Here is a 23267-nt window from a genome sequence, read left to right on the forward strand (position 1 = left end):
ACTACTTGAAGAGAGTGAAAGAAAAAGTAGTTTCTGTTCCTATCAGTGGAGTGTCTACAGTGTCCAAATGCCTCTGTGATGAGTCCTGTCACCACAATGATGCTTTATTTATCAAATTAAACATTCTCTAACATTCTTTAAATGGTTATAGGATGGCTATAGAATGTTATACATGCGTCATACGTAAAAAAAACATCATAAAAAGAGCTTAAATCTTTAGTGGCTTTCTATGGTCTGATAAACAACATAAACATTATGTACAGAACTCACTCAAGGTCAACAAATGAGTTACATCGCTTTCTCAAGTGCTACATTGAATAATACTGGTGCTTTTGTCCATTTGATGTATGTCCATTCCAACAACCTCCCAATAAAATGATGGAAAAAGAGTTCAATTCATGGTCCAGATCCCCACAGACCCAGCGTGCTACATCTGTAGCTTATATCGGTTCCACTTCCTCTTGAGCAATCCAAGGCCAACATGTCCTGAGAGATGAATCCTAGAGTCACAGCTCCTTAGAGTGTCCTTTCACAGTCTGTTCTCTATAGTCATGTGGTCTTGGTGGAGTGTCTCTTTGAACGATGGAACCTGGCCACAGGGGAGTGACAGTAACGCAAAGCCCTACTGTGATGCGCCTCCCTTGGGCTGTGCACCCTTCTTGGGTCTGGGGGGGCTGGTAGTCAGGCCTCTTCGGCTGTAGCATCTATTCCAGCATAAGTGAAGTTCTCAAAGAGAGCCATGTTGACATAGGCCTAGATGAAAGAAGAGGTTGGTTAATGGCATATACAACTGGACCTGAATTAGTGCTCATATTTGTGACAATATAAACCGCCGTTTAAAAGTTTTGTGGTCAGAATTTGTTTTTGTTTTTTTAAAACAATGAATACCTATAAGCCTATTTCGCAAGAACGCGAAATGGTCAACGGCGATATAAGTTTACAACAGATTTCTATTTCAAATAAATGCTGTTCTTTTGCACTTTCTATTCTTCAAAATATCCAGAAAAAAAGAGTCACGGTTTCCAAAAATAAATATCAAGCTGTTTTCTTGAGCACCAAATCAGCATATTAGAATGATTTATGAAGGTTCATGTGAGACTAGCTATGCTTCCATCCATATCTTTGTATTCATATTTGAATATTGTTTTATTTTTTTAATGTGCAACACAAAACTCACATGACTTTGCCTCAACAGTGGATGTGATTGGATAACTGGACTAACCAGTGGATAATTTTCAGTGGACAGCATCTCAAATGTTAGTTTGATCATTTTGAAATGCCTGGGCCAAAATCTGTCATCCCAGAAGTGTCTCACATGATTGTGTTCCCAAACACCAGGCATCCGAATGCAAGATAACATGACAGTGTTACAAACGCAAGCATCAGCCTGTTTTTCCTTACCTTCCTAGCCTCTTGCATCCGATTGAGCTGGACAGATATTTGTGAAAATGGTGGTCGCTCATAGGGTCTATCTCGCCAGCACTGCCTCATAAGTTCATACCTGTATGGATAATTGTCATACAGGGGATTATAATTACAATGATTAATGCAACAACAGTTGATCAATATGGAAAGTAGCTACCAGAACACATGAACATCTGTGCTTACACTTCATCATCACAGTTCCTGGGCTGCTCCATTCTGTAGCCCTGAGGAAGCTTCTCATAGAGCTCAGCACAGGTCATCCCACAGTATGGAGTCCCACCTTGAGGAGAACAGATGCATAGCCTTCATCATGCTAAAACAACTTTATAATGCATTGAGGAGGTAGACAATTTATTCAAACTAAATGAGCCAACTTACCTAAACTTACAATTTCCCACAGAAGAACTCCAAAAGACCACCTGGAAGCCCAAGACAGATATTTAAATCAAAGAATAATCAAGATTAAAGAAGAAGCTGCATAATTATTAAAAGGATAGCGGGTGATGTGACGTTTTAAAAGAAATGGTCCTCATGGCGAGAGACTAAATGCAAACGCTAACATCTATTTAGCCCATTTACATACCAATGATTTATCCTCTTTGTCATCATAGTTTCCCACTTTGAAAAACGAGTCGTTTGCTGAGCCTGGTGTCAATAAAAGCTTTTATTGGACTAACAAGGATGTTTTCAGTTCTGAAACTTTCTGATATTCTTATAATATGATGACCTCTTATGTCAAAAGCTCAGGGAATTTGATTTCTCAGTTCATCACCCCTTTAATGTTAATTTATGTTGGGGTACAATTAAGTGAACGGAAAAACTCAGTTTTGCGTAACCCAGTTTGGAAGTGTCTGGCCTATGCAATCAAACTCCAGGCTTTATGGGAAATCCATAACAAACCGATCTACAGGATAAAAATGTTTGTATGTCATGTTGTTTTCGAAATGTTCAGTGTGCTATGTTCTCAAGTGGGTAAAAATAGTTCGTTTTGATAGAGGCACTGTGGTCTTGTGGAGCATGCAACTCTAAATTTGAGCTTCCTGGTTTGTTATCAGTTCCTTCCTTCTTATTTATCAGTTGCCCATTACAAATAGAGAAGGATGAAGGCATGTTAATTTGGATTGAAACTTTGGGATAGCATATCACTTGGTGTTTTAAATATTTAATAGACAAAAAAAATGTTTAAGTAGAAATTAAAGGGTCAGACACTGACATTTAAAAGTCAGATTAAAAGGCATGAGATGTTCATAAGATGTTTATCTCCGCAAAAACCACACAAATTGTTCATTGAACTTACACATCACTCTTTGTAGTGTAGACACTGTAGTTTAGTGACTCGATGGCCATCCATCGCACAGGCAGTCTTCCCTGAGACAAAGAAGGAGCAACTTTTAACCAGTTTCATGAGTCATTTTTGCATTTCAGCCAAATTATTTTATATGTAAGTCCACCAAAACATTATTTAAGAGTGAACCTGATTGATAACATAAAGGATGGATAAACAATGCACTCTAGAGGCTAAGTGAGGAAGGACCAATGAGTTTTATCATCTAATATCATCTCATAGATTTAGTCCTCACCATGGTCTTTTTGACATACACCTCCTCACCACGCGAGAGGCCAAAATCTGCGATTTTTGCTACTAGGCTTTCTCCCACAAGTACATTTCTGGCGGCCAAATCTCTGTGGATGAACTTTACACACAAACAAGATAACCAGACACACAATTAGGACATACTGTATAACAGAAAAAAAAAAGAGATAAAAAAGGCGACATAATCGACATTGGCCACATTAAAATTAAAAGATACAAAAATGTTAAATGATTAAACTGCAACATTACGGGCAATGAATATGACACTTGGACTTGCCCATCCACATATGTCTTCTTAAATATACACCTCTTTTTATACCTGTTTGTCACTAAGGTAATGCATGCCAGTTGCTACATCAGCAGCAAACTGCAAGAGCTGCTGGGAGGTGAGTGTTGAGGCAGTTCCATGCTCCTTTGCAAAGGCCGGATCGGTCTCTAGGACACGACTCTTCCTTAGGAAGTCCAAAAGATTCCCATAAGCTGCATATTCAATGGCAATGTAAAGGTAACCTGTGGATGACAGAAACTTTCACATGTCTGCACAACATATGGCATCTGAGCCCAATAATGCTCTTTGACAAAAGTGATATGAAGCCTTATTAACATTACCGTGTCAAAGGCTCCTTAGAATTTCTAAATTCAACTCTGCGAGGCACATTTATATTATCCGACCATAGTTCTACACTCACCGGCCACTTTATTAGGTACACCTGTCCAACTGCTCGTTAACACTTAATTTCTATGCAGCTAATCACATGGCGGCAACTCAGTGCATTTAGGCATGTAGACATGGTCAAGACAATCTCCTGCAGTTCAAACCGAGCATCAGTATGGGGAAGAAAGGTGATTTGAGTGACTTTGAACGTGGCATGATTGTTGGTGCCAGAAGGGCTGGTCTGAGTATTTCAGAAACTGCTAATCTACTGGGATTTTCACGCACAACCATCTCTAGGGTTTACAGAGAATGGTCCGAAAAAGAAAAAAACATCCAGTGAGCGGCAGTTCTGTGGGCGGAAATGCCTTGTTGATGCCAGAGGTCAGAGGAGAATGGCCAGACTGGTTCGAGCTGATAGAAGGGCAACAGTGACTCAAATAACCACCCGTTACAACCAAGGTGGGCAGAAGAGCATCTCTGAACGCACAGTACGTCAAACTTTGAGGCAGATGGGCTACAGCAGCAGAAGACCACACCGGGTGCCACTCCTTTCAGCTAAGAACAGGAAACTGAGGCTACAATTTGCACAAGCTCATCGAAATTGGACAATAGAAGATTGGAAAAACGTTGCCTGGTCTGATGAGTCTCGATTTCTGCTGCGACATTCGGATGGTAGGGTCAGAATTTGGTGTCTACAACATGAAAGCATGGATCCATCCTGCCTTGTATCAACGGTTCAGGCTGGTGGTGGTGGTGTCATGGTGTGGGGAATATATTCTTGGCACTCTTTGGGCCCCTTGGTACCAATTGAGCATCGTTGCAACGCCACAGCCTACCTGAGTATTGTTGCTGACCATGTCCATCCCTTTATGACCACAATGTACCCAACTTCTGATGGCTACTTTCAGCAGGATAATGCGCCATGTCATGAAGCTGGAATCATCTCAGACTGGTTTCTTGAACATGACAATGAGTTCGCTGTACTCAAATGGCCTCCACAGTCACCAGATCTCAATCCAATAGAGCATCTTTGGGATGTGGTGGAACGGGAGATTCGCATCATGAATGTGCAGCCGACAAATCTGCGGCAACTGTGTGATGCCATCATGTCAATATGGACCAAACTCCCTGAGGAATGCTCCCAGGACCTTGTTGAATCTATGCCACAAAGAATTGAGGCAGTTCTGAAGGCAAAAGGGGGTCCAACCCGTTACTAGCATGGGGTACCTAATAAAGTGGCCGGTGAGTGTATGTAATACTAGTAGGTGGCATACTCACCTCTGTTCTCACAGGCACCAATGAGATTGATTATGTTTTGATGCTGTCCCAATTTACACAGCACTTCTAGTTCACCGGCAAAGTCTCGATGGTCATTCTCTGAGGCGAACTCTGCAGGTGCACAAAACACACAAAATCACAATCATGTAAAAAGAGACCTTAGCTAACAATGCTGATTTGGCTTGTTGTCTTACCCTTGAGCATTTTAATCGCAGCACTCATTTTTACACCGTTTTTTTTTACCATCGCCTTGATGACCTGACCAAAGTTCCCTTCTCCAATGACATCCTCAAACTTAATGTCCTCCCACTCCAATATGGGATAGGTGAGGGGCTCTGGGGAAGGCTTTGGTCGTCGGGTCAGTGTGAGAGTCCCTGAGTTGAACTGTAGGATAGTCTCTTCTCCCTGAAATTGCATGTGGTGACATTTAATTTTTTTTTTTTTTTTTTTTTTTACTGTTTACTGTGCTTATTATTATACTTATAGTCAAATCCAATTAAGGTCAGTAAATATAACTGTCATGCTCACCAGCTGGAGTGCCCTTGAGAGCCACCAGGGGGCACTCCATCACAGACTATTATCATTCCCTCACAAACTCACTGCCTGGCCTACTGCCTATATAAGCCTGGTCTACTGAGGCTGTGTTTACACTTGACATTAACATGCGACCTGAGTCTGGATGTTGTTCACGTTGAGAAGACAAGGGTAAATGCACTTCTGATCGGAATTTTATCTGATCAGTGTATCCAGATTCAGAGGTAGTTGAGAAGACATTCTGATCGGATCTCAGTGTAATGTAAATGCAATCGAGCCATCGTGTCTGCATTCACGGGTGGACGTTATTTAAATCCCCCGATTCCCTGTGTGGCTGTCAGAAAATACTGGCCAGACGCAATTTAGACAAGAAACTAAACTTATTTGAACCTTACAATAAATGTCAATCTTTAAAACAGTTTATTTAGACTTACATGACCCTATGTGTGTCATTTTTCTTAATGAAGAGCTGCATGCTGCTTTGCAGAGGAATAATCAGAATCTGAATTTTTAATGTGTTGAATTTTTTTTTTTTTTTTGTGACTTGTTTAAGATGATCAACCCAGTTATTATGGAAGTATTTTTTTCGTTAAAACAACTTGAGATCTAAGACTGGAGCATGCACATGAAAGTAAAATGAGTTGGTTTTATCTTTACTCTTAATCTGATGTTGTGCCACAGACCTAATTTAAATATTATGCAGAAAACAGAAATCCCATCGGTTATATACAAAGGCTACTTAACGTGAACAAATATAAACGCGCCAACAAGTGTCCGGATTGGCTAATGATCCGATCAGCTTGATCGGATCACGGTGATCGCATGTTAATGCCAAGTGTAAATGCAGCCTCAGTCAACACTGCAATTGACCTATGGCTAAGCCACACCCTCAAACACAATGAGCCAATCACAGTGCGCAGCTAACCCAATACACTCAGGCATTCTCTGCTGCACGTCCATTGAAATGTATAGCAGTTAGTCAGTTTTCATTCATTTTTTCTTGTCATTTTAAGTTTAAAATGGTCAAACGGTGTGCATGGGGTACATTCAACTTCGACACTTCCGAGAGGCTGGGCAACGGTGTGCTCCGTTTGAGAGGATTCCAGGGAACGCAGTCCTGTAAACTTGGGTTTAGGCCACATTAGTTCCCAAGATGAAAATAGAGGAGAGGATGATCATTTGAAATTGATAAAAAGGCGAGCAACACTATTTATAGGCAAGATTTTCGCGCTAGAACGCTTGTTTTTCAGTGGGAATGCAAATTAGATTAGCATTTAACCATGAGCACAAAAGCCACACCACACAAATGGCTTTTAACTGGTTTATTTCGTTAGAAAACATGTCCCTATAATTATTAAGTTCTTTCCATCGAACAGTTTCTTACTTTCACATTTAAAAGATTTCTTGAGGTTAACTTATACCCTACTTGGTCAGTCTGCAAAAATAACGATCGACATGCTTGTTTGCGGCTCCTTTAAATAAAGCTTTAAATAAGACCAAGCATTCGATCTACATCAGAGGGTCCAAGAATATTTCCATGGCGTCGTTGACAGGGCGGCAAGAATGAATTTTGCTACTCTCGCCGGCGGCAGTGTGAACGCACAGTATGTCAACACAGATTTCAACATATATAGGTTGTAAAAAATATTTTGCTGCCATTGTACACACAAAACAAAAATCAGTAGTTAAAGTATATAATAATAAAATAAAGTATAAAATAATAAATTGTCCACTCACCGATCCAGACTGATAGGTGAATGTCCGTCTCCGTTTAAGGACAGATTTCCGAATGCAGAAGAGAGCCAGGAGGGCCAGGAGAATGGTCGCACAGGTTACACCCACTGACCCAACCACAGCCCAAAGAAGCTGATGATCCTCAGTCATTGGCCGCCCAACATGTTGAGTGGTGGGAATAAAGTTGGAGAATCCAACTTTGAAATGAGAGAGAACATTTTAGGAGAGGATTTACAGTAGCGGTTCACAAAATTCACTGTTCAGTTCGATACGATACAGTGGTGTTTTCGATATAGCAAAAAGAAAGAAATGCCAGAGAAATTTCTTTGATTTTTAATTTTTAATTTATTAAAACTAAAACATAAAGTGATTTTTTTTTATTTATTTTTTTATTAAAACTAACATCATAAAGTATGATCTTTTTAAATTTTGAACAATGATGGAGCTATACTTGTCTCTTCTAAGCAGCATCTAAAACAAAAACAGCTCCTTATAAAAAAAAAAAAGTGCAATATTGTAATAATAATTATTTCCGGTTTATTTTAAGTTAGCAAGTCTCCAGATTAACATTTGAGGGGAGCAATTTTATTCATAATGTCGAAATAATAACAGGAGAAGTTTGAATGCAAGCTCACTAGATCTCGCAGCTATGCTATTAATTTGGTGGCGTATGCTTTCAGAAAGAAATGCTTTCTTTACTGGACCTCTTGGCGCTGTGTAGTGACAGTGTCGCTTGTTCAAGATTGGCTCGCGTTGAACTCACAGCGGTCCGTTAAGCACAAATTGCATGTTGCGCAAGTTTCATTCCGCTTTCATCATGTTTGCCATTTGATGTTGGTCAAAGTTGTGGTGGTCACGCCAGCACGAATGCTAACAAAATTTGCGTCGGCAGGAAAAATGGTCCAACGAACCATTCAATGAATTGAAATGCGTTCCGAACCGAAAGCCTCTTACCGAGCGGTTCTCTGACTACGTGTACGTGTATCGTTAAACCCCTACTTTCTACCATTCATTTTTTTTCTGGTCTCTTACCGTCTTCACGTGTCCTGGCCTGTACGAACTTGCTCCACTCCCCTGGCGCCTTGGAGAAAGCCCTCACCCTAAACTGGTACAACGTGCTCCCATTGAGGGAGGTCACAACTTTCGTGGTTTTGTTCCCATCGTCTGTGTCCACCCAAGGGTGCAAGCTGCCCTGGCCCACTGGCTGGTACTCAATGCTGTATTTCACAATGCCTCCATTAGGGTCCTCAGGAGGCTGCCAGCGAACCCTAACTGCATTGATGGACAGGGCATCTGCATGAACGTTCCGAGGGGAAGAAGGACCTGGAAAGAGATCATACACAATTTTCCCTGTTCAATTTCATTTCACACTATGACACACTTATAAGTTTGTTCCTTTCTACCACACCCTGTCTAGTGTCTAACATTAATGTCCTATTCTATAGTCAGCCGCCTACTTGCGCCTACTTGGGGTCATGCAAGATTTCTGTTACCCTGCTTATAGATGTGAATATGGTGTGGCTTTGAAGGGGGCCCATGGCTGCCGCAGTTTACCAGCCGGACGACCACTTGGTAGTCCCTGTGGTACTCCAGGTTGTAGAGCTTGATGGAAAGAACATTAAACAAGGTGGTTTCCTCCCACAGCTTCTCTCCGTGTGGTCCGTAGAGCTCCACTAAAAAGCCAGTGGCCTTGGGGTGCCTGCCAATCAGGGACCACCTGATGGTGGCATTACGGCCCTCCAATGAGTTGGAATCAATCTCCGGCCTGGCCGTGGGCTCTAGCGACACAGAATACGCAATCAGAAGCTGTGTGCCGCAGCTGAGCTACGTAAAAACTGAACTGCTCTCAAAGTCAGTGCTTGAGTCAAAATTGACTGATAATCAACAATCAAGATATTGTTTATCTAAAGACGTGTTTCCAGTCCGTTTCTCCAGATTTTGTCGAAATCATCCAACACGCCATCTTCTCCCCAAAGAATCCCACTGTTCTTCTCATTATAAGGTAAGACGGGGGAAGATGTTCCTACCTTATTTATTATCTTGACCATAGATGTCATTTAATCTCATCTGAACACATTTATTTAATGTTTAGACACTTAATATTTTCATCAGAACATTTATTCTGTCTGAACAGTTGTGATTTGAAATGATCTAATTATTTTCATGAAATAATGATCAAGGACTTTATGTTAGATATTAGATGGCCGTTTATTAATGGGTGATTTGTGGACGCCAAAAAAAAAAAATTTGATAAATTTGTAATAACTTTTCACTTAAAAAAACAAGCCCAATATTTGTTCAATTAGACTCTGTATTGTTATCGATAACTAAAGCCATTGAAAATTATTTTTGGAAATTAAAATAAAAGCTGAATAGAATAAAATAAATTATAAACATTGGATAAGAAAAGTTGTCTTGGCCTCTAACTGAAATATGTTTTAAGTTGTACGAAAACTACAGTAAAACTGAAATAAAAATGTATTAAAGCTATATAGAAATAATAATAAAAAAAACGAATAAAAAGGACAAAAACACAATTACAAATATTTTAACTAAAAATTAAAGCTGATTACTAAAATTGTAACTAAAAATGCAAGATGATTCAAAATATTAATAAATACTATGATAGTATATAAATTGATAATAACATCATTACCTCTGGGGTAAGATGTCACCCTAAGAAGTGGCATTTTGTTGCTGATGTTTTTATTATTTCATTTAATAATTATTATAATTACAATCATTCCATTTATATTTATCATGTATTTTATATACATCAAATGTTTTTTATATGTATAGTTGGGACAAGTTTACTGGAGGCTTTTGTGGTGTGCCACAGGTAGGGGGTCATGTACATTGTCATCCTTTACATTCTAAACTGAAACTCATCAGTAAATATGTTATTAAGGGGGGGCATTTACCCCATCTTTCCCTACAGCCAAGTCATTTTTAGTTCTAGTTTGACTGATTCTCACCTGGACAGTCAGTCTCCATGATTGCCGCTGGACCCAAAGGACCCTCTCCTCCGTTTCCTGGACGAGTGAGTTGTACACGGACATGGTATCTGGTTGAGGGCTTCAGGTTCGGTAATGTGATTTGATCGTTGCCATACACTTAGTTAAAAAAAAAAAGATCATACTGTATGTCAAAGACTGGTATAGTATATTAACATGATTCTATATGAGAATTAACCTCATGGGAATTCCTAAAAACAGAAGTAATTTACAATTCCTCACCTATGATGGAGGACCAGGAGTCTTCTGCATCCACTGGTTTGTAAAGCAGTTTAGTGGAAATAATGGGACCGTCACCCATGTAAGTGTCCACTGGCTTTACAACCAGTTGTTTGCTACTTCTCGACAGCAGTTTAGGAGCTGTGGTTGGGTAGGGTGGCTCTAGTTCACAACAAAGTGAAATTTAAGCGTCTTCAGCTAGAAAGAACATCACTAGAAGAAACCGATTTCTAAAATGATTAGAATTTATTAGGATTAATAAAAAGGTAAAATGAATCTCACCTTTAACAGTTAAGGAAAACTTAAAAGAATCCTGCCCACCATTGGTGGAGACTCGACATTCCCACAAACCATTATGCTCTATAGACAGCCGTGGGATCTCAAAGTGAGCTGTGCTTTTTATGGAGTCCATGTTAGTGTGGGACGCCTGAGGAATTAGTAAAAACAGTAAACAATCAAAAAGATTAGAAAGATAGACACGGAAATACTTTCTAAATTTTCACTTTACAAACATTCTTTCTTTAAACATCTTATGCAAATTTTTATTACCCGTCAGGCAAAACTTTACTTAAAGCCTTTATATATAATGCATTATATAAGTATTGTAAAGTATGAATTTTGCCTTGTAATATTATAATACTGTACTTATGTAACAACTTTAGAACATATAGAGCATTAAAACACATGACAAACAACCAATTTCAGAATTTACAAATATTGGTTTGTATTATTATATGTATATAATATTATTATTTTTAACATTGGTTGCAATTATTTATTAAAAATATATAATGCATAATGCACATTAGGCAGTGGTGGAGGAAGTACTGAATCTCAGTACTTAAGTAAGTAGTACTTAACTTCTTCAATTATACCCCTGGAAAACATTTACATAGGTTCTTATGTTATTAATACAAATAACCAGATAAATATTTACTTTAGTAAAAGTAGAAGTAACACAATGACAACCGTACTTAAGTAAAAAGTAAAAAGTACCTGATTTTAAATGTACTTTAAGTATTAAAAGTAAAAGTACTTGCATAATAATTGATTCTCTTAATGCCTATTTTCTAATGATTAATAAAACATTTGATTCTAACTCATTGAACCTAATACTCCTATAATGAGGTTCAATAATGTTGGAAAAAAATTGTTGTCACCATTTCTGAAACAAGCTTGCAATTAGGCAATATAAGCCATACTCTTACTATATGTTAATAACTATGTTTGGCAATAAACGCAATTAATTTATGGTGTAATTCTGAACCTCTTGGCTTGCCATAATCCTAACCAAACGTATATTACACACGGTGTGTTTCCTATGCATGTAAAAACAAATTTTTGCGTATAAATTGCACGATAAACACACTGCATGCGAGACGCATTTAGTTGATGTATCTATGGCAACCAAACGTCACTGGTGAGACAAACGTGCAACGAACGGACGGTCAGATTACGTTTTGGCAGAGGAAAAACTGATCAGAAAATGTAATGAAAATGTAACAGAAGTTGTAGAAATGTAGTGGAGTAGAAAGTAGAATAATTGCTGCAAAATGTAACGAAGTAAAAGTAAAAAGTATGCACTATTTATTCTACTTAAGTAAAGTAAAAATACGTGAAAAATGTACTTAAGTAAAGTAACGAAGTATTTGTACTTCGTTACATTCCACCACTGACATTAGGAATTCCTCTTAATGCATTACACATAAAGGCTTTAAAGTAATAGTACACCCAAAAATTTAAATTTTACTCACCCTCAGGTTGTTCCAATCCTGTATGGGTTTCTTTCTTCGGTTGAACACAGACAGTTGATGGACCCATTGACTTCCATTCTATTTTTTGTCCTAATATACAAGCCAATGTTGGCCGTCAACTGTCTGGTGGTTACCAATATTCTTTAAAACATCTTCTTTTGTGTTTAACTGAAGAAAGAAACTCATACAAGATTGTAGCAGCTTGAGGGTGAGTAAGTAAAGACAAGATGTTCATTTTCAGGTGAACTATCCCTTTAAGTAGTAGAGTTAACAAACTTCCTATAATTATGACTCTTTCACCTTAAGAACGGTGCTTTCCAGCTTGCGTAGCTCGATACTCATATGGCTAGGCAGCGGATGGCCTGTTGCAGAGCATGTGATCTTGTGGCTGGAGTTCAAATTTCCCTCCAGGTAACTGGCCATATCCAAAATCTCTGGAACACTATCTGAAAGAGGGATAAAGTTAGACAAACGGCGCCAAGAGGAACAAACTCTATAGATTTTGGAGTAGATGGACAAGTAGTCTTGAAAACTTACCTGATTTCTCACAATATTGCCCTCTCCAGCCTATGGGACATTGGCAGCCAATGAATCGATTGCATTTGCCTTTGTTCTGGCAGTTGCAACTTAAAAGACAGTCAGCGCCATACATTCCTTCAAGACAGGCTATGAAAATAAGAGCATTGACAAGTCTGTTTTTATAGCTTACACCCATAAACATGAAAACAGGCATTTTGTAAGAATTCAATAAGACATGTTTTAATGCCTGAGCTCTGACTACAAAAAGTTTAAGTGTACTGTAAATGTTTGTGTAAATAACAGTATGGAAGCCAGATTTGTATGCTATTTGAGACTCACAACTGAAACATTATTTCTCAAAATTGTGACTTTTATCTTAAAATTGCAGCATTTGTGACTTTACCTCACATTATTTCACTTTATATTATGTCATTATAACCTCTCCTATTTGCACCTTTATTTTCACAGTTGAAGATTTATTTATTCTAAATTGAAATACTTTCTTTTCTCATCTTTTACAATGTGAATATCTAGTTTTGAATTAGAGTAAATCTGATATAATGTTCTATTGTGACTATTTCTCATAACTGTGACTTTGTTTCCTGTAATTGCTATTTTATTATATATTTCACAGTGTGACTTTATATCTTACAGTGTGACTTTATTATTTTAAACTTGATTGATCTCACTCACTTTTTTACTCTGAGGTGGAATCTGGTTTCAACAAAGACTAGAACAAATGCACAGACCAGTAAGAAATATTTATCTTGGTCAGTTTGATGGAAGGTGAATTTTTACTGGCAGACTCCAGCAGCACCTGTTTAAACTTTAATGCACAACTGAATCCTTTCTGCGAAGTCTAGATGACACATGGAGGGAACAGTTATTATATAAAGCGATTTCATGTTAAACTCACGTTTACGACAGCGGTCTCCGTGCCAGCCGCTGGCACAAGAACAGCCGTAAGGATCAGTGAGACAGAAACTCAATCCCTGGCATCCATTCCCATGCCCGACTGGGGATATACAGGATTCCTGGCAGTTCCGACCAAACATTCCTTCTCGACAGGCTGCAAGCCCAAAATTACAAAAATGGATTTGCATGTTTAAGTTCTTAAATAGACAGTCTCTGATCAGTTTCATAGAAATGGTTTTCATTTACCTGTCTCACAGCGCATTCCCATAAACCCTGGAGGGCAAACACAATCTCCATCTTTGTCATGGCACACGCCTCCATTCAAGCACTCGGGACAGTCCTTGTCACAGTCGGAGCCCCATTTGTTCTTTGGGCATTCTGTAAAATACATAGGTAAGAAAATAAAGCAATAAAATATAAAATCCAAAGACTTATGATATGATACTGATTAGGATACCACGAACGATGAGGCGCATCCAAGCACTATAAAGAGCACTGTCCCCAACATAGCCGGCACTGTAAATCCCTGCGTTGCTTTCATCAACTTTCTCCAGATCCAGAACTGCTGTGCGGTTCTGAACATCAGCAACAGGAGTCATGTAATAGTAGTTACCTAAAATAAATCAGAATATACTTGCAAGTAAATTTCTTATTCATTTACTGATATTTATATTTACATTTATTCATTTAGCTGACACTTTTTATCCAAGGCGACTTACAATTGCTATATATATCAGAGGTCGCACGCCTCTGGAGCAACTAGGGGTTAAGTGTCTTGCTCAGGGACACATTGGTGTCTTACAGTGGATTCGAACCCAGGTCTCTCACACCAAAGGCATGTGTCTCATCCACTGCGCCATCACCACCCCCACCACTCAGTTGTGATATAATATATGTATATGTATATATGTGTGTTTGTATGTATAACATTTAAACATATTCTCATCAACTGCTGTACCAATAAGCTTTAAATGTTGCATGCATGCTCTTTGGAAATGTATAAAACCTTGTGAAATCGTAAAGAATAAAATAAAAGCTATACTGACCATTGAATCTCCAAGCAATGTCTCGTCTTTCTGCTTGAATGACATCCATGATTAAAAGCACTGTGTCTCCTTTACTGGCTGTCAGAGTGATCCTCGCAGGTCTAAAGTGACCTAATAAGACATAATAATAAAAATAGTAGTACTCTGGCGTGAGATCCCATTTTTAAAATCTTTTCTTCATTCTGATTATTTTTGCCAAACTGTTTAGGTTTTAAAGGGATAGTTCATTCAAAAATGTCATTAACCCACTTTTTAATAACAAAGTTCCAGAGGAGTACGTTCAGATAATCAACCAGTACTCTAGGTTCGGGCCAAATTCTCAGAGAGCTCAGAGCTCTCCCCTCGGACAGCATGCCAAATACGCATAACCTTTACTGATAATCTGATTTTATGTATGTGTGAACTCCTGATAAACATTTACTTTACCTTAACTTACATTACAACATTACATTTACTCACCCTTGTGTAGTTCCAGACCTGTATGATTTACTATCTTCTGCAGAAAATAAACCAGATATTTTTAAAAATGTCATACAGTCAGTCAGTGGGGTTCAGTGTTGTTTTGGACCCCGTTGACTCTCATTGTACGGAAAAACATTGTGTTCTTTTGTGTATTCTTTTGACATACTTTTTAGTTTTTGGGTGAACTATCCCTTTAAGTTAAAGATTTTTTCTCTGGTATAGTCATACCTTTGCTGTAGTTGTTGATAAGTGTAACATTGGCAGGTTGGTCAGAGCCCCTTTTTGATTGACAGCTGAAAATCCCACTGTGGTCAAAGCCTGTAAATCCAGTAGCCACCACTTCTTTAGTATGTGGCCTCTGCACAATAAATTTAGGAGTATCTGCACGAAGGACAATGCTGTTGTCCTTTTTGATGCTCAGTTGAATGCCGTCTGTGTCACGCTCTCCAGAGACGCAGGATAGGCGAAAATTGTGAGCAGGTGTGGCCCCGTTAGATGTCATGGTGAGATCCATAACTGAATCTGGTAGAGGACACATTTCATACAGATGAATGCAATTTAATATAATTGGAAAATACTTGGTAGAGAGATAAAATGAACATCATTAGAAAGTTAATATTCTCAAGTATGAAAATTATACTTATTCAGTACAGTTTCTAATTAGGATAACAAAATAACAGCAAAAATGAAGCTAGTATATAGTGGAACTTCCACATTCCTGCTTAGACACATTTCCCCCCTGGATTTCTGCCCCTATGCCCTTCTCAACACAAGAACAATATCAGGAAACAAAGAAGATCCGAAGCTACCATTCCACCACGAATAGACGAAATAATGAAAACATGTACAGACACTATTTACTCCAGTGAATATTTCTCAGGGCAGGTTTATTTTTGAAAGGCAATTTACAGGCATATGCCTTTAAAAAATAATTTCTGTTATTGGCAAAGAATTGACCTGCTGAATTTCTACAACTTAACATTAAACAACCTATTAAATGCTTTTAAGTAATTAAAACAGTAAACCAAAAATGAGCCATAAAATGAAGCATGGTCTACACAGGTAGGCTACAATACAATAATAATATAGTAATAATAATTATATTATTATTATTATTATTATTATTATTAAATAATAATATTGACATACATGTATAAAATTTCAAATGTGACATCAATAAAACTGACTTGCCCTGATTTCTAAATAAAAAATACCTTCGGCCTATAGCTGCCTTCCTAAAATAGTTCAAACTTTCAGTTAAAGCTATTCATTATATGTGGCCTCTGCACAATATAATTCATTATATGTTGGCCCATATGTCAGTTTTAGTGTGTGTTGTATTGTGTTTTGTGAGCATAGAATTGCCACAAAAAAAAAAAAACATTTGTTTGTTTTATAGTGTATTGTCAGGGTAGAATTGAACAAAATGATTCTATAGGCTATAAAGATGTTCTAATCTAAATATTTGAAACCAAAACCACTGCTAATGAAAACAACCATAAATGCACATTACAATAACTCACATGAACAGATTATTAATAACTACTGCTTACTTATACTTCTATAAGTAAGCAATATATAATTTATATAACTTATATAGGGCCTAACTTATATTGCTTATATTACTATACCAAGTGAGGGAACTTCAATAAATATAATGTATGGTTGTATGGCATTTTCCACCATTTTATTATCAAACTAATCACCAAGATTCCCAATGATGACCAAATTACTAAAGATACAAGTAGGCCTATAACTGTTAACTTGGATTTAGTGGCCATTAAGAAAAAGCTCTGATATTAAATTATATGGTTTTACAAAAAGTGGTCTGCAGTAGGCCTGTGTGGTGTTTTAAATGGAAACTATTTTATTATAGTTATTTTGTAAGGATTAGAAGCACACGGGTATCTTATGTAATTTTAAGTGAACCAAAAGAGCAACGGCATTTTTTTGGCAAAGAGCTTGCAGATACAGTCGCAACTCACCAGAGATGTGGACGAGGCACAGGAGGCAGATTAAATGCAGCATGACTAGTGTCTTGTGTTCTCTCTCAGTTAATCCGTTAAAAATTCTCCAAATACAGGATATGTCATTCCAATGGGATCTTCCAGCTCGACAGGGTTATCCATGCGTTATTGCGCATTTCTACGAATCGATCAATGTGAATGTACGTGTGCAATGATTTACTCTACGCGTGGAAATCTGTGCTGTTCACATACTGAAAACTTCACTCTTCTGTCTTCTCCTCAGTCATACTAGTTTGGGTGGGAAAGGAAGGAAGAGGCGTTGAGAGAGAGAGAGAGAGAGAGAGAGAGAGAGAGAGAGAGAGAGAGAGAGAGAGAGAGAGAGAGAGAGAGAGAGAGAGAGAGAGAGAGAGAGAGAGAGAGAGATTGTCAGGGTACTGTAAGCAGGTTCTTTAAGCATTTTTCACAGAATTTCACTTATACAAAATTCAATGTGTCTGTTGATCTAGTCATACATCATGATGACCAGGGTTGTTCTTCAATTATACCCCTGGAAAACATTTACATAGGTTCTTATGTTATTAAGCATAAAAATACCATTCAAAGACCCATTCAACTGAAAAGTAAAATGACAGAAAAAGTCAACAAAAATGTCCTGTAAACAAATTGACAATGAATAACTAAATGCAAAATTGTTAAGACAACATAAAAAATGAAAATTGAAAATGCATATGAAACACGAGAAGCACCATCATTTTACTTTATAGCATTGTATCATTTTTATATTTATCTATTACTTGTTTATAGTATCATGAATTTAAAGTGCATTTATTGTTGTTGTTGTCACAATTACCCACATGGTTACCATGGCACAGTGTCAATAGTTTTAAATGTACATAGATACCTTTTTTATACAAAAAGGAAAGTGCACCCAAAGTACCATCACATCTCAGAGATTAAATGTGGACTGATTTTGAGGAGTCAGGTAATCTCACTTAAAGTGACAAATTAAAGGAGTAGTTCACTTTAAAAAAAAAACTTTTGCTGATAATTTACTCACCCCCATGTCATCCAAGATATCCATGTCATTCTTTCTTCAGTCGAAAAGAAATTAAGGTTTTTGATGAAAAACATTCCAGGATCTTTCTACATAAAATTGACTTCAATGGGAACCAAATGGTTCAAGGTCCAAAAGACAGTTTCAGTGCAAACTGCAAACAGTTCAAAGGGCTTTAAAGAGGCTATATGCAGCCTTTCTCCCAAAGTAAATGTAACAATACCCTTTTTATTTGACCATTTATGACCAAAACATCTCCTGAGGAGCATTCTGACACCTTGTCCGCTCACAGTGGGTGCACCTATTAGCCTGTATCCTACTTTTTCTGTCGGGTCGGACTTTTCCCGCGCTGTCTGCTTATGTGACGTCAAGCGCGTTCATGTTAAACGTTTCAGATCACTCTGCCACCACCGCTAGTCAGCCTACACTCGCAAGCAGAACACTTTATCTCAAACAATGTTCTTACCACTGCAAACATAATGTTGACCTCCTTGCAGCAGATAACTAGTGAAGTGTGCACGTAAAACCACGCGTTGCGAGAGCGAGCAGAAAGGAAGAGCAGTTCTGTTTTTTGGCCACAGGTGTCAGTCGCGAGTTTAAATTTCAGGAAACGCATGCAGCCTCTTTAAATGATTTCAGATGATGAATAAGGGTCTTATCAAGCAAAACGATCGCTCATTTAAAATCCTCTGTTCTGTGATGCGCGTTCGTGACTCTCCTGTTTGAACTCATCAAATGAACGAAACTTTTTTGTGTCATTTGGTTCATTCAAAGAACTACATGAACGAGTTGACTCTGGAAAAGATTCGTTCATTTTGATAAACTCCTTTAATCTTATAAACAGAGATTACACACCTCAGTGCACTACACTTCCCAGCATCCCTCATGTTTCCCACCTGCACATTTCAGCCATCAGCTGATCACCTACCTGCACGTCATCAATTACCGGGCACTAATGATCATCACAGCTGTCTGTCATTGTCTTGTTATCATCTGTGTATTTAGTTCCTGCTTGTCTACAGTTCATTGTCTGGTATTGTTTGTGTGTTGCATGCTGTCTCGCCTGTTGGTAGTGTTGTTACTTATTTAACAAACTTGTTACTTTTCAATGATCTCCGTCTTCATTGAATCTAATCGTGTCATACTCATGGTCATATTTTCCTACTGAGTGATTAAGCTCCATGCTGCTGAAGGCATCTTCTAACTACTCACGTTAGTCATAGCCAGGAAACGAGAAACAATCCCTGACTGTGTGTTTTGTCTAAATGTTCAGTCATTACACGTTTAATTGCAGAGAAAATGCCCACCGCCGCACGTCTACATGCCCATTTACACCGTCTTTGCACACTTCACTAATTTGTGGATGGATGTTTTTTTAAATGAGCGCATATGTTTTCTGTCTGTTTCTTGATAACATCGCACAATTGAAGCTGACATGGATTGACATTGTTCTGACTTTCCTGTTTTCTACTCCAAGAGCAAGGGAAGGATAAAAAAAAAAATCATTTATTTTTCTGCACACAGATAATAAAACAGAGTTTATTTGATTTTTTTGTGCTGATTTAGACCAGCCATATCTAATGTGTTACTGTTTTTAGAAGTGCTGTCTGAGGCGGAGGTCTTCTTGCTTTTGTGTGCACTGTCACCTTTGCTACACATTATCAGCCACAAATAGCAGGTCACACTCACATCCTGCCCATTTGCTCACCGAAGCGAAACACCTCTACATTGTTCAACAAATTTTATAATCATCGTTTAAAATGGAAAAATTCAATGTAGATTTCTATGCCACTTACATGCACAGAACGCTTTTTAGTATCAGTATTCATGTTAATAGTAGAAAGAACTATATATATATAAGAGCAATAATATGATTTCCATTGTTGCTTTTGTAGTTTCATTGTATCCTAGTGTTGTGTCTTGGCTAGAATGTGTGTGTTTTTGGGGCGTATGTGTGTTTGTTTATACATACTGGCTGATAAAGCGCTGGAAGTGTTTGGATGAGGAAGCCGCACGGGAAAGTAGTGGACACTGTGTCAACATTTTCTGTAGCTGTGTGGTGCCAGGGTGGAGAGAAACAAGGTACTTAGAGGCGCTAGATTTAACCTCCACACTCCCCCCAGACTGCCGCCTATTGTCCCAGCCACCTTTTGTACTCCAGTAGTAATTGCTTTATACTTTCTTATAAAGTGATGATGAATGTTGATTATTTTCTCTTGTCGGCAGACAAAGACTCAAAGCATTTGTCCTGCCTTGTTTTCCACCCTGAGGTCAAGAGACAATGCACACACCGGTGGCCAGTACACATGTAAAGGAATCAAAAGTCTTTATGTAACTTCAGTGCTCAGAAGTTTTTCCTGAGCAAAACTCTCCACCACAACACTATAGTGGTTGCTATGTACTGGGATCTTACTAGGACACTGCTAGGGTGTTCTGTGTGGTTTCTTTCTGTACCAAGTGAAAACACCCCCAAGTGAGAGCAAAAACAGTAACACGTTCTTAAACCTCTAATAATCGGTAACTTCATAAAAGTTTATAATTTATTTAAAGGGATAGTCCACCCAAAAATGAACATTCTGCATTCATTTACTCAGCCTCATGGCATTTCAAACCTGTTTCTTTCTTCTGCAGAACTTAAATTAAGTTGTTTTGCTAACCAAACAGTTTCAGTTGCCATTGATTTCCATATGGGCAAAAAATACAAAGGAAGTCAATGGGAACGGGCATTCTTCAAAATCTCTTCCACAGAAAAAAGAAAGTCATACAGTTTTTTGGAATAACATGTATGGCTTTTCTTTTCGGGTGGACTATCCCTTTAAGCAAGTTCAGTAGTGGGAATCTCACACATAAGAATAACTAGCCTGAATCGTAAGTGTTATTGAGTAGGGAGGGGACAGCTGTGAGTGTTATTAGATGCATTGTGGCTATGTGAGAAAGTTTGTATTAAATTCCCATTTCCACCCATTGTGAACAGAGCTGGCAGGACTCCACACGCACTGCATTGAATGTGGAAGTGTGAGAGTGTGAGCTGGCGATACAGGAGCCGGTCTCATGGGCATCTAGCCCTCTTGAGGAAGCTCAGCATGGGACCTTTACTGCTATAGGTGCTCCATTATACCCTTAGGTCAGTGTCGGAAGTCCTCTTGTTATAGCGGGGGTGAAAATGACAGAATCAAGCATTAAGCCTCTCTCTGAAAATTCCCACACATCTTGAAGTGATGTCTGGTTAAATGCTCGTGCAAATTCACCACAGGCCTGATGGCACAATCATGTCAAAAATTCCATCTGGCATGGATGAGTTAACCATTCAAATGTGAAATAATAAACACAGTGGTTTGAGGGAAAGAAGATGTCTTTGTGTTTTAACCTGGAGATAAGAGGATCTTTAACATATAGGGTCAAGGATAGGAAAACTGGAATAGGAGGATGTGGAGTGTGTACGTACAAGAGAAAGAGAGAGAGAGTAAAAAACAAAGGAAAGGGAAAAGAGGTGAGAGGGCACATCCGCTCCTCAGCTTTTGTCTCAAGAGCGTGTGTGTGTGCAGAGACATCTTCACCCTGCACTGTCTCAATTCATATTTCCTTTCACTCTAACAGAAACAACGTTCTTGTAAATCTCCCTATGGATTGAGCATCCATATCAAGCATTCTCTAACTCTACTTTTTAATACTTTTCTTGTCTAAAAACTTGGATTGGCTAAGAGATAATTAATAAAATGTTTGTTAAACTCATATTTATTGAGAGACTGGATGAAATAATTGTAATTAAGTACTGTTTACGTAAACAAAAAATATATAGTTAATTCAGAATGATTGGTTGATAAATAAATGAATGATTAGCAGTAACAGCACTTATAAATCCCTTATATAAATTTAACATAAAATTATTTATAAATATAAACACACACACTACCGTTCAGGCTTCTATAATACTTCTATAATACTTACATTTAGCAAAGATTACATTAACCAAAAGAGACTTTTTATTTTCGGTAACACTACAATACGGGTGCACTAATATGCATTAATTCATGCTTAACTAATGCACAGATAATCATGAGTTAATGTATAACTAATGAAGAACTAAACCATTAATTAATGATTACTGCATCAGCAACTAATAAAGAGTCTATATGATTAATAGATTAAGTAATACATGAATTGCTATTAATTCAATGTGTCATTGTGTATTAATTCCTTGATAACATATTTTATTAACTAATAGTGTAAATGAATGTGTTAATTACCACAATTAGTCAAAGCTATGCACTTCAAACTTCCAGTTGTGTGCTTTAATTAATCATTAGCCAATGATTTGCAAAGGTATCATTATGTTATGACTTTACTTGTTGAGGCACATCATTATTAACTAGTCATTTAGTAATTGTAGTAATTTGCACATGAATTTGCACCAACAATGAAGTAATTAATCATGTATTAATGCATATTAGTACCTGTCATATTATCTGGAAGTTGAAATACAAGGCTTTGGCTCATTCTGGTAATTAACATATTAATTAACACTATTGGTTAAAAAAATGAGTTATTATGGAATTAATCCACAATTACATATTAAATTAAAAACAATTCATGTATGAACTAATACATTAACCTTACAGACTCTTAATTAGTTCCTAATGTGGTAATCATTAATGAATAGCTTAGATAACCATTAATTCAGTATTATTTGTGCTGTAGTTAAGCATGAATTTATGCTCATTAGTGTACCCGTATTGTTGTGTTACCGTTTTTTTTCCTTTCGTATGACTTCAGCTGTTCATCATTGCTTACATGGATAGCATTGTCATTTAAATTGTGAATATATAAGACCTTATCTAAGAACAATAAACAAAAGTCTAGCCTCTCATGCATGTCGACCCAGGGTGTGGTATACAGTGGAAATCCATGTTCCGCACACAGCAGGGTATCTCACCATGGGTCCAGCTCTTTCGGTGCCATGCATAACATGGCATGGAGAGAGGCAGCGGAGGTCAGTAGGGGGTCACTACACAGACTGAATTTGGAGAGCACATTGGAGAGGATGAGTGAAAGAAGTGGAGCTTCCTGCTGCTGTTAGATCTGTTACAGCTGTGTTTG

At 37.9% G+C, this 23267-nt stretch overlaps 1 protein-coding gene across 2 annotated transcripts; it reads right to left on the reverse strand.

Moving 5' to 3' along the window:
* Window positions 1-83: 83 nt before the first annotated feature.
* Window positions 84-17398, reverse strand: tie1 (tyrosine kinase with immunoglobulin-like and EGF-like domains 1). Of its 2 annotated transcripts, XM_039647738.2 has the most exons (23): window positions 17135-17398; window positions 15378-15671; window positions 14688-14798; window positions 14099-14254; window positions 13888-14019; window positions 13643-13795; window positions 12745-12873; window positions 12508-12653; window positions 10736-10880; window positions 10457-10615; window positions 10196-10333; window positions 8714-8998; window positions 8253-8543; window positions 7224-7417; window positions 5147-5357; window positions 4953-5063; window positions 3339-3529; window positions 3006-3119; window positions 2723-2793; window positions 1804-1844; window positions 1609-1705; window positions 1402-1501; window positions 84-753 (listed from the first exon to the last, which is right to left on the reverse strand). In XM_039647738.2, exons 1-23 carry the CDS (start codon window positions 17175-17177, stop codon window positions 682-684), a joined length of 3384 nt encoding a protein of 1127 aa, XP_039503672.2. In that variant the 5' UTR covers window positions 17178-17398; the 3' UTR covers window positions 84-681. The 2 variants fall into 2 exon arrangements, with proteins under 2 accessions (XP_039503672.2, XP_039503673.2); XM_039647739.2 differs by lacking the exon at window positions 8714-8998.
* Window positions 17399-23267: the final 5869 nt, after the last annotated feature.

Source organism: Pimephales promelas, chromosome 8 (assembly GCF_988280905.1).
Source record: "Pimephales promelas chromosome 8, fPimPro1.hap1.1, whole genome shotgun sequence".
NCBI classification, from domain to species: domain Eukaryota; kingdom Metazoa; phylum Chordata; class Actinopteri; order Cypriniformes; family Leuciscidae; genus Pimephales; species Pimephales promelas.